Source organism: Pseudophryne corroboree, chromosome 6 (assembly GCF_028390025.1).
Source record: "Pseudophryne corroboree isolate aPseCor3 chromosome 6, aPseCor3.hap2, whole genome shotgun sequence".
Lineage (NCBI taxonomy): Eukaryota > Metazoa > Chordata > Amphibia > Anura > Myobatrachidae > Pseudophryne > Pseudophryne corroboree.
This window is the reverse complement of record NC_086449.1, coordinates 461437530-461456036: the sequence shown is the minus strand read 5'-3', so window position 1 is coordinate 461456036 and position 18507 is coordinate 461437530. Positions and strand designations below refer to the sequence as shown.

Sequence of the window (18507 nt, the reverse complement as noted above, 5' to 3'; positions counted from 1 at the left end):
TAAACCATGCCATCAGGTTTAATTGAAATGAATGAGTCTGTTATAAATTAATTGAAAACTGAAAAAAGCACATTAGCTATTTTTAATACCCCATATGTTTCAGAAATGACACATCAAATACAACAAAAGAGGTCAGTAAGTTAAGTGACATGCCTGGTATGCTCATTTGCATTTCATTATCTAGAAGCAATGCATGAAGTAGCAATCCAATAAACACAGTAGATCAAAACACAGGTCATGTACACAACGATTCAAGATTTTACTTACTTTGCATAGATAATTGTCATTGTCAATTTGCAGCTCATTTTATAAGATTATAAAAACTTAATATGAATGAACTATAACAACAGACTTAATGAACTTATTTTTTCAATTGGTATATTTTAACATTAAAACAACACAAGTCTCACCATTTGCAAAACATTCCTTTATTATTAGAAATATCTTTTGTATAAAAAAATGTGCATGCGTAAACCATTGCATTTATTGAACACAATCCAGGGCTTCATGTCAATCAGCCAATACAATGCACAAACTCATCTCCTATAGAGATAGAACAATATAGGACAGGAATGAAATTTCTCACAAGTCACAAAAGTACTTACAATTATGGTGTAACATATGACAGATTTTTTTTTCTCCATAAAATGCAGTTTCATCTGTGAACAAAAGGATTTATTTTGTTATCTCTTCTTGTGCACATTCATATTTTTTTCTTTCATGTGCTTTTGTCTAAAATATTTTGACACTTTAAAGTTGAAAAATAAATTCAGGCATCTTTCACAAATTATGTCCTTTTTGTTAAATTACTGTTTCAGTCATTTAGAACAACTGATCTCTCTCATAATTTGGTGTTGGATATTCTGTTAAAATCCTCAGAATCTCAGGTCGCATGATTGCTGTAGCTGACATACGTTGTCTTTGTAGAAGAAGCTATAAATATAGAAAGAGACAAATATAATCAGGGCATTAGTATTATTATTTTTTAGATATTACAGTGATTAAGACAATAATTTCCTCAGTATAATTATTAGTTTATTATATGAACATATATGTTTGCCTCTTTAGTTTAAATGTGTTATTGCTGTACTCACGGAAAGCAAATTTTGCTGCATTGCATTTAGAATTACTTGTGTTGGAAATTAATGAATACTTCTCTTCAATTTAATTACTTGCATTGGGTGCCATACACAACTGTATATTGTATTCTATAATTAAATAGATGAATCAATCTGCAAACAAACCAGTTACTCAATACCTGTTTTTATAGCAAGCTGTATAAGGTTCTCATTGCATTGAAACAAGTAAAAGACAATAACACTGTCAATGTATTATATTACAAAAAGTTGTTATAAAGGTGGTTTTACAGTAGGTATAATAGTATAAAAAATAATATTTGACATACTGTATTCTTTAAAATTTATGTCACTTTAATTTGAAGTAAACAATATTCAAATAGAAGTGTCTTCTCTTTCTATCTAGTTACAGACATTCAAAATATGGTGAATTAGAAATATAATACTAGCAATAATAATATACAAAACATATGCGTACTGCACTAGTTACATAAAGCATCTACATAATACATAGGAACACAGTTTAGCCACTAGTTCCAGAGATAATGAAACTCTTGATTCACAGCCACAGGTTCTATTCCCACTCTATGGGTGTCGTGGACACCCACAAGTGGAAAAAGCCCTTGTGAGCCAGTATTCCGGCTAGCGGTACTGTCAGCTTTTGGGATTCTGGTGTCGGCATCCTGACAGCCGGGATCCTGACAGCCAGAAAATTGAATGGATCCCAACCACCCAACACCAATGGATCTTACACAAGTTTGCTGAATATGAACAAGAACAAAGGCTTTTTTCAGTGTGGAAAATGTCTCAACTAAAAAACCTCCAGTCCCAAAACCACGAAAAGGATAATTTATAGATTCTAGGACATTATTATCTGTGACACATATGGTGTGATCTATTTGCTATCTTGCCCATGTGGGAAATAACAATCACGTCTGTGAAACAGAGACTTAATGAACACTGTAGGAACATTATGAAACAATTTGAAAAACACAGAATCTCACATAATTTCAAAACTAAACACAATATAGAAATTGTCCTTTATGGGTATCAAAAAGATTTAGAAATACAATCCATCCTCTCAACTTAAGGCCCCACTACATACAATATGGCCAACGTTTACTGATTTATAATTATGCGCATATATGCATCCTTATACATCTAGCCTAAATACTCCATGCGATGCAAGATGCCTGGCTTCAGAGCCATTAGAATCCGTGCAAAGGATTGCAACTATTGTGCCTGAGGAGACAGTTTTGATTGATTTGATATATGACACGTGTATATTGTGTGTGACTTGAGTCTGTATACGGAGCAGAACAGAACTTGTTTTGGATTTTTTTTTTAGCTACTACATTGTAGCCCTTCATGTACAGAATCAGAGTCTCAGTCGCACACAGATATACATGTCATATATAAAATTAATCAGCACAGTTTCCTTGTGCGTCCTAGTCACAGTTAGTTGCGACTAAGACACATTTTCAGCAAAAAGATGCCCAATGCTAGAACATTCTTATGTGACTTGGCATGCCAAGAGGGGCTGTTTTGAGTCACTACAGCAAAGATGTACGAAGACATATCTGTACCTTAACTCACACATGCACAACCAGTGAAAAAAATGCATAAAAAAGCTATATGCTATTAAGCTACTTAATTCAGTTTGATAACCACATAATAACCACATCCAAACCAGTCCTCCAGTTTGCAGGGTCAAGGATGGCCTTTAACCAGTGCAAGGTTAAGGTCCACATGGGCCTGGAGCTGAAATTTAGGAAGGGCCTATTGTGTGCATTGGCAGGAGGTGTGACAAGCACTGCAGTGATATAACTAGTGATTTGGGGGTGTGACCAGTGTAGTATGGGTGTGGTCTAAATGGGGGGTGTCCAATGCCATGTGAGTGACACAGTCACCACTTACTGACAGATACTACTTACTGACACAAACACACACACGCACAACACAAAACTTACTGACACAGACACCACTTACTGATAGATTTTACTTACTGACACAAATGCACAACACAGATAAACTTACTGACACAGACACTACTTACTGACACACACAACACAATACTTATACTGCTTTCACATTACAATGCCGGGTCCCACCTGGGAATTTGAAATGGGTCCTTCCTGGGTGGGACCCAGCATTGGACCCTACACACCACCATCCGGGGGCATGGATTGAGCCAGCATCAGGGGTGGGTGCGGAGGAACCGCTGGGAGATGATCTGCGACTCCTCTACCTATGCAGTGAACAGGTCCCGGGTTGCATTAACTTGGGTAACCCATTCACACTGCACCTGACCCGGTATTTAACTTGGGAATAACTCTTATTTATTCCCGGGTTGAATTACCGGGTCCAGCGACCTGGGAATTTGTCCATAACCCCTTTCACACCGCACAGCGACCTGCGCCAACCCGGCAATATACTGGGTTATTTTTGCAGTGATAGGGGTATTACTGACACAGACACCACTTACTGACAGACACTACTTACTGATACACACAGCGCAAAACCTACTGACAGACACCACTTACTGACAGACACTTACTGACACACAAACGGCACAACACATAACTTACTGACACAGACACCACTTACTGACACACACACACACACACACACACACACACACACACACACAATGCAAAACATACTGACACAGACACCACTTACTAACAGACTCTACTTACTGCCACACAAACACAACACAAAACTTACTGACACAGACACCACACAAAATGTACTGACACGGACACTACTTACTGACAGACACTTCTTACTGACACCAGTGGTGTAAGTAGAATTTTTTTTCTCAGTGGTACTCTGCCCGCGTGTCATAGCCATGGTCACATGTCATTAAGGGGTGTGGCCATGTGACACTAGGTGGAGTGGTTATATATTATGTGAATCCATGGCACAGACACCCCCTGTCCCTGCAAACTGTGTGAATCCATAGCACAGACACTCCCTGTCCCTGCGGACTACAGAGACAATCAATGAATGACACTGGTTATAGAATAAAAAAAATAATTATAAATATATATATATATATATATATATATGCTGTGTACCCAGCACTCATCCTGTTATGATGTGAATATTTGCTCTGGTGCCCTCCTTCGGTTTTTCAAGCTGTGCATAGAGTACAATGAGGTGGCACTCCCGAGTCTTACTGGTGCAGTAAGATTTATTAAGTAAGATTTTGGATCAATAAATCTTACTGCACCAGCAAGACTCAGAAGTGCAGCCTCATTGTACTTGTGGGGAGGGGACCCGACCGTTAGACTTACTCACTGCTGGGCCGGCACCCCGCCATCACTTTTTCTCTGCCAGTCTGTATACCCTGCAGCAAAAAGGAGCGCAAATATGCAGCATGCGCCCATGCCACCCAGCTTCCATGGTCCCCATTGTGCCAGGTGTGGGAGGGTGATGACATCACCTTCACGCTCCCAGCAGCTTTGGTCCTGGAAAAGGAGAATATGCCGGTGGTGCCTCCGAGCAAGACCTGGGAGCTTGGTGGCAGTGTTTTAAAGTGTGGCGGGGTACGGCGTACTGGCGGACACATTCTTAATGGTACCGGAGCATACTGCCACACGTGCAGGACTGACTGACACACACAATGCAAAACATACTGACACACACTACTTACTGACACACACGGCACAACACAAACTTACTGACACAGACACCATTTATGGACAGACACTACTTACTAACACACACACAATGCAAAACTTACTGACACAGACACTACTTGCTGACAGACACTACTTACTGACACAGACAAACACAAGACACAAAACTTACTGACATAGACACCACTTACATAGGAGACCTAAGGGCCTGGTGTGGGCTGCCACTCACATGGTTTTGCATGTCCCCTCAGCTCTGACATCCAGGGACCCAGCTCTCCTAAAAGACAGCAGCCTCCTGCAGCAAGAATGATATGCTGCAGCATAAGCATTTGTGTTTTGATAGTGAAGGGGCACAGCCTTGAGTTGCAAGGGGAGGGACTTCAGATGGGCACAGGGTGGAGCCTCGGATACAGGAAAGGCAGTTTCACTTTCATCATTCCGTGGTGGGGTACTGGTGGTCAGGACACAGGCTAACCAGTTTGGGGTGGGGGTGAATGAGTAGCTGTATGTGGTGACAGGAAATAGTTATTTTCCTGTCAGCACAGGCTGTCTGCACTGCAGGGAACTTTGTGGGCCTATTTTCAATGGGGTCGCTTGGAGCTGCAGCTCCATCCACCCCATTGTTAATCCGGCCATGCCTTTAACACAGGCTTACCTGCAACTCCCATACATTTTTATAGATACACTATTACCTCTTTGTGTATTGACAGAAGATACTGAATGGCACTTCCCTTTATTTATTATTTATCAATATATTTATTTATATATTTTTTCAAGGGACTTTTTCTCTACAATTGTAATACACATTCTGATAACCACTAAAAGGTTAGCTCCATTGGAAAATGTAAGGGTCAGACCACCCCTAGGCACAACAGTGCTGGTCACCCCATCATGTAACTGGCTCATTCATATCAGGGCCACTTCCAGCCTCCAGACCACCAAAGTTGCCCCAACACTCACGCCCCTCCGCCTGTCACACCACAATTTACTGCCCATTGTCCCCTTCACCCTGCCAGTTGCAAAATAAAAAAATAAGTCATGATGACAAAAAAGGATCAGTGGCCTAGCATGGAAGCATGCTGTATCATCCCCCAGAAAATGGCATCCCTAGGCATTTGCCTCACAAGCTTTTTTTAGACAGCATTTTAGATTTGAGTTTGGATGCGCCTCTCACAAATCTAAATCTTGGACTATTTTAAATATGCCCCACCTGCAGTGCAAAATGGTTTTGCCAAGGTGAAAAGTTACAGTACTTGCTCTTTTTTGTTTTGCTACCAATTCAGAATCAGCCCCAATGGCTTCTAGAGTTTGTTGGGATTAATAGTTACTCAGCAGTACTAAGAGGTCTCTTAAGGAAAAATGATTTCACAAAAAGGGTTGTGGGTAAGTGGAATATCCTCCCATTAGAGGTTATAAAGGCTAAGACAGTAAAGCAATGTAAACATGCTTGGAATATGCATATGAATATCTTTACAAAGAACTAAGGATCAAAAAGAGTTGAGGTTTCCTTAAAGAATATTAAAAGGGGCAGACTATGTGGGCCAAGTGGTTCTTATCTGCTGTCATATTCCATGTTTCTATGTTTCTCTGTCACCACTCCAGTTTCTTTGTAAATATAATTACAGGTACAGGGAAAACTGATACAATTATGGTAGCAATGTGTTTTCAAATATACTAAAGTCTTTTTGCATGTGCTGTTATGTACAAATCTAACATTTTGCAGTAATCAATTGTTTTCCATACCTCACTCATCTATTTTTATATATATATATTTTTAAGTATAAATACACAATGTATCCTATTCAGGTTGGATCGCTAATCTTGCTAAAAAGCAGTTGCTGCGATCAAATACTGTAGTTGCTGCCCAGAAATAGAGAAAAAATGTCCATTGCAGAAATTGTGATGTGATCACATAACCATATGGAAATGCTGGAACATCGCATAGTATTTCCATCTGCGCCATTCGGCATACACAAGAGGCTATAAGTGGTCATCACTGATGTCAGAGATCCCCCTGAAAAATGCCTTGCCACACTTGCATTTTTACAAAGACACCCACAAAACTCCATGCTTCCTCCCCTAAATGCGGGCTTCCTCTCAGTTAAAAAGTGATTGCATTGAAGCACAATGTGTTTGCAGAAATAATCGCTGATCTCGGGTGTGTACACGCAATGTGAATGCTGTGCAGACATTTGATAATTGGCCGTATTGCGATTCTCAAATTTTGTGATCCAACCTGAATAGGGTCCAAAGTAATTATTAAAACAAATAATCATTGCATAGAACATATAGTATAAATTATATCCAATAATGTTAAATATCTAAGCTAATAGTTTATTATTTCAGAGCATATTCCATTACATTTTATATCTAGGAACACAGTAAAATAAAGAGTGTGGGCAATTACAGAGAGAGAGAGAGAGGTAACATGACCCTTCTAAATAGCTTGCAATTAATAGAGAAATAGGAATTTGATACATATAGTATATTGAATATTGATTGAACCAGATTGCAAGTGTAAAATGTGGTTAGGGAGTTGTGTGATTCTTTTGTAGGGGGGGACCCCCACGTCATTTTTTTTTATTTTGAACTATTTCTAAACTTTTACAGAAAGTTACATGCACAGATCTTACTGCTTCTGTCAAACTCACCTATAAAAAGTTGGTCTATTTATAGGCAAGTTTTTGGTAAGGTATTGGGTACAAGTATAAATTTACATTGTACAAGTTGTATGTTTTCCATAGGAAAACATCTGATTGCGAGTTTGGTCTGAGGGAGTTTTGGGATTGCAGGAAACATGTGAGTTTGCATGTTCCCGATTCCTATTACATTGTCTGATTTGTAAAAATGTGCGAGTTTAGTACTAAACTGGCACATTTTACAAACTTGGACCTATTACATCTCCCCATACATTTTGTTTGAACTGTGTAGAGGAGTGACAATTGGGTAGAAAATCTAGGAAAATCAAATGCCTGATTCTGGATTTTAATAAGCTTGTCTGATCAGGATTGTTTTCAAGAAATGCTTAAAGGATTGGGTAGTATAGGAAACTTGTTCTGTGAGGAAGGGCATTCCACAGATGAGATGCAGCTCCTAAACATAGCCTGTATCCGGGGTTGGACTGACCACAGGGGAACAGGGGAACCACTGGTGGACCCTAAAACCTGAGGCCCAACCTCCTCCTCTAAGCACCAGGTTCCAGACTGTGCACTTGAAATTTACATTATACAGTATGTTACCTTATACTGCACAGGACTATGGTGCATTTTCTACAGTCTGTCTCTCTGGTCTGGTTGCTACCCCGCCCCCTTTCCATCTCCATGGAAATGGAGGTGTGCCGCAAGTCCACGTCTCCTGATTCACGGCATGCCAGGGCTGATTTCATCCATCCTTGACTACAGTATATATTTTTCAAGGGCCCCAAACCATGCACTCTCTAATGGTTAGCCAAGCCTCTGGAGACTGGCAACACCCCTAGACATGGGCCCCTATGACTGCATTTCCCCGGTGGACCCTTCATGCCCCAGTCTGCCTCTGCCTGTAACTGTGAATGGGAGAAGGTAGTGAGTGTGGATGAGAGATGCAGATTTTGCACAGAGTAGAGGGGGGTTATGCTGGGATATTTTTATGAGATAAGTGAAGAAATGTACATTGGCTAGTGTTGTTTAAGTTTGTTAGTAGAATTATTTTATAGTGTATTGGTAAACAAACAAACAAACAATATATGGTTTGACAGAACATAGTAGTAAGAACATTTTGCAAGTGAAATCTAGCAACTGCATTCAAAATAGGTCTGCTCAGGATACTGTATATACGTAGAATAATACTGAAATAATCATACATCTTTTCAAATAATATAATATATAAACATAAAGGCATACAGTTTGTGAAATGCTTCAATATTTGGCAATTGCAAAAAAATATGTTTTTTTTATCTCTGACATAATGTACCATTACTGCAATAAATTCTGCTAATTTCCTTTCAATATACATGTAGAAATGTTGAAATATTGTTTTATTGACCATTACTGCTTAAAAATTCAAAGAATAGAAAAATAAAAAAGAATGTTGATGTTTGGCCTTCTTTTATCAGCTACAGTAGTATTTATCACTTTTATTATTCAAGAAGTAAAAAAAAGAGAAATGGATTATTATTATTATTATTATTATTATTATTAGCAGTAGTAGTAGTAGTAGTAGCAGTAGTAGTAATTAAATGTAAATTTACTTTGCTGCTAAATATTTTTTGTTTACTGACAATGTTTTTCTGCACCAAAGGTTAATTGAAATTTGTTCTCTTACCTGAAATACAGCTGCTTGTAAATCTCTATAGCTGGATGAAATCCAAATTACATGCAAAGATATTGATTTTAGCATTGATTACATTTTAATCTTCCTTAAAGCTGTATTTTTCTCTTTACCTTCTATTACAACTGTACCTACTCTTTTGAGATTAAAAAAGGCTAACCTGTCACTGCGGCGTATTATGGGAGTATATAGAATGTTTATGATTGTTAATGCATTGAAGGTATTTGCGTAATTTGACATCACTGAAGGAAAGTAAATATGTAAAGCTGACAACATACTTGGCAGTATATGAAGATGGATTACAAGCAGAATGAGAGGCCTAAATGTAGCTTTACAGAGCTTCTAAATCTCACTTGGAGCACCATACTCAGCTCTGGATTACTGCATCATAAGAAAAATACTGAGACAGCAATGAATTATATAAATCTCACAATGTACTAAACTTATGCATAGAGGATAGAGGAATGAAGAGAATTAGGGACATGGTTTATATATAAGTACAGTTTGATTGTCAAAAATTTTAGCATTTTACTGCTTCCCTGGATATAAAATACTAATATTTGGACCCACCATTCAGTAAGTTGCTATCAATGATGCCAAGTGCTCCCCCACTTCCCATCTCTGTCCATTTCTCTCTTATCTTTGTTGCCCCTCCCACTGTTGGACTCATCTCTTTCTCTTGTTTCCCTTTCCTGTCTCTCTTTATCATCTCTATACCCATTCCCTCATCTCAATCTAATCTTAGTCCTCCTAACATCTCTTTCTTTCTTTCTTTCTTTCTTTCTTTCTTTCTTTCTTTCTTTCTTTCTTTCTTTCTTTCTTTCTTTCTTTCTTTCTTTCTTTCTTTCTTTCTTTCTTTCTCTCTCTCTCTCTCTCTCTCTCTCCCTCTCTCATCTCAGAACCCTGGGGGTTTGGATCTTAAAGCTGACAGGAGATTACAAACCTCCATTCAGCTTTCACTGCTTTGTTCTTTAGTGCATTTGATTGGGGTGATGGGACTTATTTCCTCTCATTCCTAGCAGCCAATGAGAGCTGTGAGGGGGTCAGGCACCCCTTTGACATGATTCATGGTCTTAGCCACCCTTACAGGGTTAAACATTCATTCATTCATTCATTCACTGCTGTATCTAATCCTCCCTGCAGACTTACTCAGTAATTACCTTACACCTGGCTGTTCATCTGGTTAGCCAAGAGCTGACACAACCTCCTTAACCACGTGCCTGCCATGGTCACATTAGATGCGACCATACCAGCAAGTGCTTTATCTGACCTGGTCGCACAGGATACGACCAATCAGATAAACGGTGTTAGCAGCTGCAGGGAAGAGAAACTTCCCTCCGCTGCTGCTCTCAGAGGGACCCTGCATTTTCCCCTCAGTGTTGCCGTGCTGCCAATCATTGCTGATCAGTCAGCACGGCAGGACCCCCCACCCAGTGGCTGCAGACAATGGCAGCCACTGGGAAGGTGTAAAACAACTCCCCAAGGCCCCTCACCCCATCCTCCACAGCCCCCCATGTATTTGGCATCTATCTTTGGTTTAAAAGTAACGTTGTGATGATCGCAATGTTACCGATGTTCTGATGTTACCAATTTTCCCAGACGATGTTCCGATGTTTGAGAAAATTATTATTATTATTTTTTAAATGCATAAAAAATTCTTTTTTTTTTAAACCAAAATAATTTTTGATAAGGTTAAATTAATGTTCTTCATGTTATTCACACATAAACTTAGCAGTTTTGGGGGGGGAAATTGTCAGTTAAGTGGTTAATCAGCTTCAAGAGAACAGTTTATTGGCCTTCATTCCGAGTTGATCGCTCGCAAGGCGATTTTAGCAGAGTTACACACGCTAAGCCGCCGCCTACTGGGAGTGAATCTTAGCTTCTTAAAATTGCGACCGATGTATTCGCAATATTGCGATTACTAACTACTTAGCAGTTTCAGAGTAGCTTCAGACTTACTCTGCCTGTGCGATCAGTTCAGTGCTTGTCGTTCCTGTTTTGACGTCACAAACACACCCAGCGTTCGCCCAGACACTCCCCCGTTTCCCCGGCCACTCCTGCGTTTTTTCCGGAAACGGTAGCGTTTTTTCCCGCACGCCCATAAAACGGCCTGTTTCCGCCCAGTAACACCCATTTCCTGTCAATCACATTACGATCGCCGGAGCGATGAAAAAGCAGTGAGTAAAAATACTATCTCCATTGTAAAATTACTTGGCGCAGTCGCAGTGCGAATATTGCGCATGCGTACTAAGCGGAATTTCACTGCGATGCGATGAAAAAAACCGAGCGATCAACTCGGAATGAGGGCCATTGTCTGAACAAATGTGTTACTTCTAAGGATCATTCTACGCTCCAGTGTATACTGTGATTATTCTCTAGTGATTACTCTACTTCTCCGTGTCCTGCTGCTGTTACCTGCCTTACCATCTGCTGCTGTTATTCCATCTATCAGCACTTCAGATCTCACACTGCCGGCATTAAGTGAACTTCAAGCTACCACTGATTTACCATCCACCAGAACTGCGGCTTTCATGCTGCATACAGACTTGCTTCCAGTCACCTCTCTGTCTGCACGGCCTATGTATTATCTGTGGTTCATTACATCTGCTGCTGTACTCACCATATACCATTTGCGTGAATCCTATTCTACATCCGGACTGACTACTTTCACTGAGTGTGCTAACAAGCATTGCTCTGTGGTTCAGTCAGGTTAAATGGCTCATCACTTGTTGATACTTATTGGTTTCCCAATACTGTGTTCGTTGTCTTGGGCTGGCAGAATAGAGTGCTGGTTCCAGGGCTGGAGTTCAGGGCTGGGTTGCGGGTCTGTGCACTCAAGTGCCCAATACTGTTTTATCCAGTCTGCTTCTCTGTTCCATGTTCTGCATTTGGATTCTATTACTAGGTCTTGCGTCAGAGCAGTACCAGGGATATAGCTTCCTCAGCTATTTCCTGGTTACATTAGACTCCGATTCCTGATTTGGACTCCAGTTTTGTTTGGACAGTACTAAACTGCTTTGAATTCTGAGGTCCTAGTTGCTGGAGTGTGTCTCTGGTCTGCTTGGTTTTAATTGATCACCAGGTGAGAGGCCACCTGGTTACCTGTGGTTCATGGTTTAATTTTAGTAACATTGCATTTTACCAGTCCATGGTTCCTGTATGTCACTAGTGTGCCTAATCTCCTGTAAAACCTATGGGTGTAAGTAACATCAAGCCTACTTATTTTCTATATGTTTTAGCTCATACCCAGGGCCCCAAACCAGATCTAAAGAATTCCAAAACTGTGACACCTCTGTTCTCTAGTGCACAGCTGCTAGACAAATGTATCATCAACCTAAAGCCAAAGAGCTATAAGGAGATTGAATCGATGAACTCTACCTTACTGTTATTTGCTGGGATACAAACCCGGTATTTCTGAAGTTTCTGCTAAAGAAGGTCATCTCATTTGATTTCTTACCAACAACCTCCTAAAAAGAGTATACATCACATCTGTGTGCATTGCATTTTCATGTAATTAAAATTATGGTAGTTGGCTTCTGCATAATAAGGGCAGACTTACCAAGTTACAATGTGACCCATAATTTGGTACAATTTGTAATAGTCTCACAATGAGTAGAGCTCATCACATGTAATCATTGCTTCTCCAAAACAAGATAACATACAGTATTGGTTCAGTCTAGTCTCCTGCTGTCCCACCTCCTTATGAGGTACATACCGTAGCTACATGTCTCTGTATTTAAACAAGCAGAGGTGGAGTCAGTGCTAGACCATACTACATCATTGCTGCTACAACACAACACAATCATCCATAGCTGTGGCTGAATTTGCTGGGAAATCTGCTGCATAGGTGATGGAGTGATGAAACTTAGCATTATATCTTTCACATTGCCTGTCTGGCAGTTTGTGATGCTGTATTTGTAAATATCATATAACTACACTTAATAGATAATGATCCCCCTACAGAAACCAATCTTACTCATGTTTAAAATATATTGTGTGACTAGAGACAAGGTAGGGGATGCTCCTGGGGTGGGAGGGTTTGAGTTGAGAGAGAGATTTTTAATTTAAGATTTGTTTCCTATCCTATACTTTTGGTTTCTCTTTTTTAATACTAATTCAAGGTTACAGTTTGTACAACGTAAAGTAATTTGGCATGTATTTGATTGCATTATTGATCTTGCAATATCTACCATCTATGGTAACTGATCTTGCTTTATAATGTTCTGGTAATGACTTACGATGTGTCATTTTATGATCAGTTGCTAAATACTGTATATTTAGTACATGAACAAATATGTTTTCGGTATTACCAACTATATATTTGAAAACTCAGTATCTAATTGGCTTATAATGATGAGACTGTACAATGGTAATGTTTTACACAAAAAATTTTTATTATATGACATGCAGTGCCTTAATAAAAGCTTTTTTGAAAAAAAAATCATATAACTAAGCAAGTATGACAACAGAACAATTCAGTAAGAAACTGATTACTGACAACAATGCTAAAAGGTGAAACAAATGGTGTAAGAATTATAAAACCTGGGCGTCTGATGCATGTAAACATTTATCATGGTTTGATGAGTCATCCTTCATGCTGTGTTTATATATGTGTTTATATATGGCGAACACTTAAGTAAACTTAAAATTAAGCTTAGTTCTAACTCTGGAACATGAAGGAGGAGCTATGATTATTTGGGCTGCAATATGCTGGTTCAGAAATACTCTCAAGGGCTTAATCACTGGCAGTAAATATGTTGATAGTTTAGACACCCAGGTACATCCCATAGTCCTGACATAGTTTTCCAACAATGGCCCTCATTCCGAGTTGTTCGCTCGCAAGCTGATTTTAGCAGCCTTGCACACGCTAAGCCGCCGCCTACAGGGAGTGAATCTTAGCTTAGCAGAGTTGCGAACGAAAGATTCGCAATATTGCGAAAAGATTTCTCTGTGCAGTTTCTGAGTAGCTCGAGACTTACTCTTCCAGTGCGATCAGTTCAGTGCTTGTCGTTCCTGGTTTGACGTCACAAACACACCCAGCGTTCACCCAGACACTCCCCCGTTTCTCCAGCCACTCCTGCGTTTTTCCCAGAAACAGCAGCGTTTTTTCAAACACTCCCCGAAAACGGCCAGTTTCCGCCCAGAAACACCCACTTCCTGTCAATCACACTCCGATAAGCAGAACGAAGAAAAAACCTTGTAATGCCGTGAGTAAAATACCAAACTTCTTAGCAAATTTACTTGGCGCAGCCGCAGTGCGAACATTGCGCATGCGCAGTTTGCGGAAAATCGCTGCGATGCAAAGAAAATTAATGAGCGAACAACTCGGAATGAAGGCCAATGTTGTCATTTTTCGAGATGACAGTACCATCATACAGCATCTCGCCTGGCCAGCACAATTCAATATTTCAACATTATTTTTATGTGTGATATTGATATTAAACATTCAGTGTGGAATAATTCCCCTTTCTGCAGTATTGGAAAGTACAATTGACAGACTTAAATATAAGCAAACCTATTTTATTTATTTCTTTTGTTTAACAAAATGTAATAAAAAAATTGACTCATTAAAATAGCTACCTTTTGTAAATATAATTGCCAAACATACTCATGTCTTTCTACAATGGAAATCAAATATTGTTCAGGGCATTCTTCCCAACACTGTTGCAGAAGTTCTCACAAATGTGTTGCACTTGTAGGTTGATTTACCATAACACTTCTGTTCATCACAACACAGCATCATAAGGTTTACATCTGAAGACTCTGCTGGCCAGGGGCGTATCTACCCATTGGCCAGGATGGCACTCGCCAGGGGCGCCGGCAGAAGAGGGGTGCCGCCTGGAGGTGCCACCTGCGGCCAAGGGGTAGACTAGGCACTAGGCAGTTACCTGTTCGTACTGGAGACATGCAGCACAGCAGTCACTCGGTGTAAATAGTGCCGATGTCTGACACTCCACTTCAGTGATGCAGCTCTTGCTGCTGGGAGTTCCTGGCAGCAAGGGCTGCTGGGAGCTGTAGTTTTACTTAGAGCTGCTTTACTGAAGTGCAGTGCAGGACATCGGTGCTAATTACACCGAGTGATTGCTGTGTTAAGCGACATTACCTGCATTATCCCGTTAGGTAGCATCATTTGAGTTTCTCGCGTGAGATTGCGCTGAACTGATTTGCCCTCTACTGTACATGCTGCATACTGGTGGCACAGACTTGGGTAATTAATAGTTCAATCAATTTCATTAAATAATTATTTTAAGGGTTTTAATGTGACGTTTTAGTCATTGATGTAGAAGTGGCTGCTGCACTGCAACAGGATGTTACAGCACATGGCTCGTTGGCGGGATTTATTGGGTGCTAGGAAGCAAGTAACAGAGCATACTGGACATACTGATTTTATGGGGTTTCTTATTTATGGCTACTCTATGGCCATAAAGCTTTTGCATGTTTTCTGATCCTTTAATAAATATTCTATTTAGTGATTTTTCTGGAGAGTTTTGAGCACTGCAGAATCTAATCGTTTGTATTCTGAAAGCAGCATCACCTCATCATCAGGTAAGTACAGCTCCTGACCACTAGGTGGCACCAATTATTTAATTGGTGTGTTCGTGTGTATTGTGTATAACTCCAGTGATTGCAATGGTGATCCCATGCTGCGTCAGATCTGCGATACCAGTAGATGTCTTTCATTCAGATGCCTTCTGCGACATTAGTATAATTCAGCAGCTGCTACTACATTGCATCCATCTCTGAGCCCCTCCCTCCTAACACCAGCACAGTATAATGGGCCTAATCATTCACAGACATACTGTATCGCTTGGGCACACTGGCCGACGCACCTGCGATAAATCAGCCATACAATTGAACAGCTGCTACAGGTATATTGGCCAGTGTGTACCAGCATAAGGCTTTACACAGTCCTTGTAAGCCCAGACTCCCTCAGACTCCTGTGAAACTAGGCACTACTATATATTTATATACAGTATATGTGTGTTTGTATATATATATATATATATATATATACACACACACACACATGTGGCGTAACATGTATAAGAGATACTGCTGTGTGGCATAACGTGTATAAGGTGGTAATACTGTGTGGCATAACCTGTATAAGGGGTACCACTGTGTGGAGTAATGTGTATAAGGGGTACTACTGGAGTAATGTGTGGTGTAACATGAATGATGGACACTACTGTACGGTGTAATGTGAGTAAGGGACAGGCACTACCATGTGGTGTAATTTTAATTGTGGGTACTATTGTTTGGCCACACTCTTTTTCGGTCTTCCCCATATTAAATATGGGAAGCACCATTCCTTACTTTGCCAGGGGTGCTCCAACCCCTAGATACACCCCTGCTGCTGGCCATTGCGTGATGGTATTTTCATTGAAAGTAGTTCTGACTCTTAGGAGCTGCTGCTGCGGCTTACTCCCCTAGCGGGTCCTGGTCATTGCTAAGTGACTGGGTCACCATGTCATGCTTGTCACAATGGCCGATGGTCCCAAGGGTTACTAGGCAGCCAGGACTCCCATCAGCTGTACTGCATGTTGCTCCTGGCTGTTACTAAGCAGCTGAGTTGCTTTTGTTGTATATGCAGCCACTCAGTTGCACTGCATGTAAATCAAGGGGACTTGCCTCTGATGAGGCTCTTGATTGAACCTTGTACTTGGTAAAAGGCAGGAAAGACTTAGTCTCCCTGCTGGTTATAGCTACAGCCCTGCTAATAGAAACCTGCATTGCTGTTTTCTTTTTCCTGTGTAAAATCTTCTGGATTACTGCTTGCCAGCATCCATCATCTTGTTTCTACTTCATTATTTCAGTCTGCACCTAACCCATGCCCAGTCCTGTGCCTGTTGTTTCTCTTTATTTAATCCCTGGATATTTTGTTATTTCCTACCTCATAACATTGCTCCTTCTGCACCCATGTGCATACCAGACTGACTCCTTGTACCCTGGGTTAAGTCCTGGTGGCATCCAAGTACCACTAAAACTTACTTTTTGCTGCTGGTGTGATCAACTAATCTCCGCCTATGGGGGAGTGTATTTTAGCATAACAGGGCTGCAATCACTTGTGCAGCCCTGCTATGCTAAAAAAGTTTCACATAAACCAAGACCAGCCTTGGACATACTTACCCTGTGCGACGGGTCCAGTGATGATGGTCACGGCTTTGTCGTCAGACATCCGCCCTCCATTCGCCTGGACACACCTGCATTTTTCTTACCACTCCCCGAATACTGCTTCAGTCAGTTGACGCCCCTGAACGCCTTCCTGCTGTCAATCTTCTTGCGGTCGCTGCTGCGACCGCTTTCTTCACTGTCAGCGTAATTACCCGGCGATGGATGTTGCCGTCCAACGACATGCGTGTCGCGCATGCGCATTCCAGACCCGATCACACCCCTGCGAAGAAGTGCAACGTGCGATCTGGTCGGAATGAGGGCCAATGTTATATTGGAAGTGAGGACAGGAAAAGAACATGAGGGAAAAGGGTATTGCAATTCTGTACAGGGAATAACAGAAAAATAAACAACAATTCAGGTACACATGATGCAGATAGTACTCTACAGTATATCCCCTCAGTACTCGGAAACCATCAGAATATTGGCAGCTCTACAGTAGGTACAGTATACATATTAGAGTATTTTTATTTAATAATAATAATAATTATTATTATTATTATTATTGTAGTAGTAGCAGTAGTAGTAGTAGTAGCAGTAATAATAATAATAATAATAATAATAATAATAATAATAATAATAATAATGTATTTTGGATAATTTTGAGTCGTTTATACAGAAAAAAAACTTTTTTAACCAAAATAAAGTTTTATTCAAAATGCACAATGTTGTATTTGGGGATAAAAATGGTAAAGTTGAATTAGGTATGTAGTCCAAACACTATAACAGGGTTTGAAGGAAGATATTATGGGGTCTATTTATTAAGCAGTGAAAAGAGTAAAGAAGTGAGCCAGTGGAGAAGTTGCCCATGGCAACCAATCAATGTTGAGTTAACATTTCTAAAGTGCATTCTATAAAATTATACTTAGCAGGTGATTTGTTGTCATGGGCAACTTCTCCACTGGCTCACTTCTCCACACTTTTCACTGCTTCATGAATAGACCCCTATATGTTATTCCAGCATGGATATTATTATCTTTAAAAAAAATTGAAAACGCAGGCTTTAAAACCTATTATACTAAAAACATGATTTAAGGGAGCACTACTGCAGCTCTCAATATGAGATCTGCAATCTGCCTTCGAAAAACATCTGCAAAAACATTAAAAGCACAGGTAATAATTCCTAATACATAAATAAATAAATAAATCAATAAATTAATACATAAATAAACAAATAACAAAACAATTAGCAAATGCTGACTAAGCAATCAAATAAAATAATAATTATGCATCCCCAACACAATAAATCAAATTACACAAATGCACGTCAAAGAAACATTGAGTTACTACATGAGTGCCTGCCATTA

General features: G+C 40.0%; 1 protein-coding gene across 1 annotated transcript in view; it reads right to left on the bottom strand.

The window, feature by feature from the left end:
* Positions 1-406: 406 nt before the first annotated feature.
* GRM8 (glutamate metabotropic receptor 8) overlaps positions 407-18507 on the bottom strand; it is a 1527000-nt gene continuing 1508899 nt past the window's right edge. The window contains exon 11 of the mRNA XM_063927164.1: positions 407-933. Within this exon, the coding sequence (XP_063783234.1) occupies positions 884-933 (50 nt within the window). The 3' untranslated portion in view covers positions 407-883. The remainder of the gene's footprint in view (positions 934-18507) is intronic.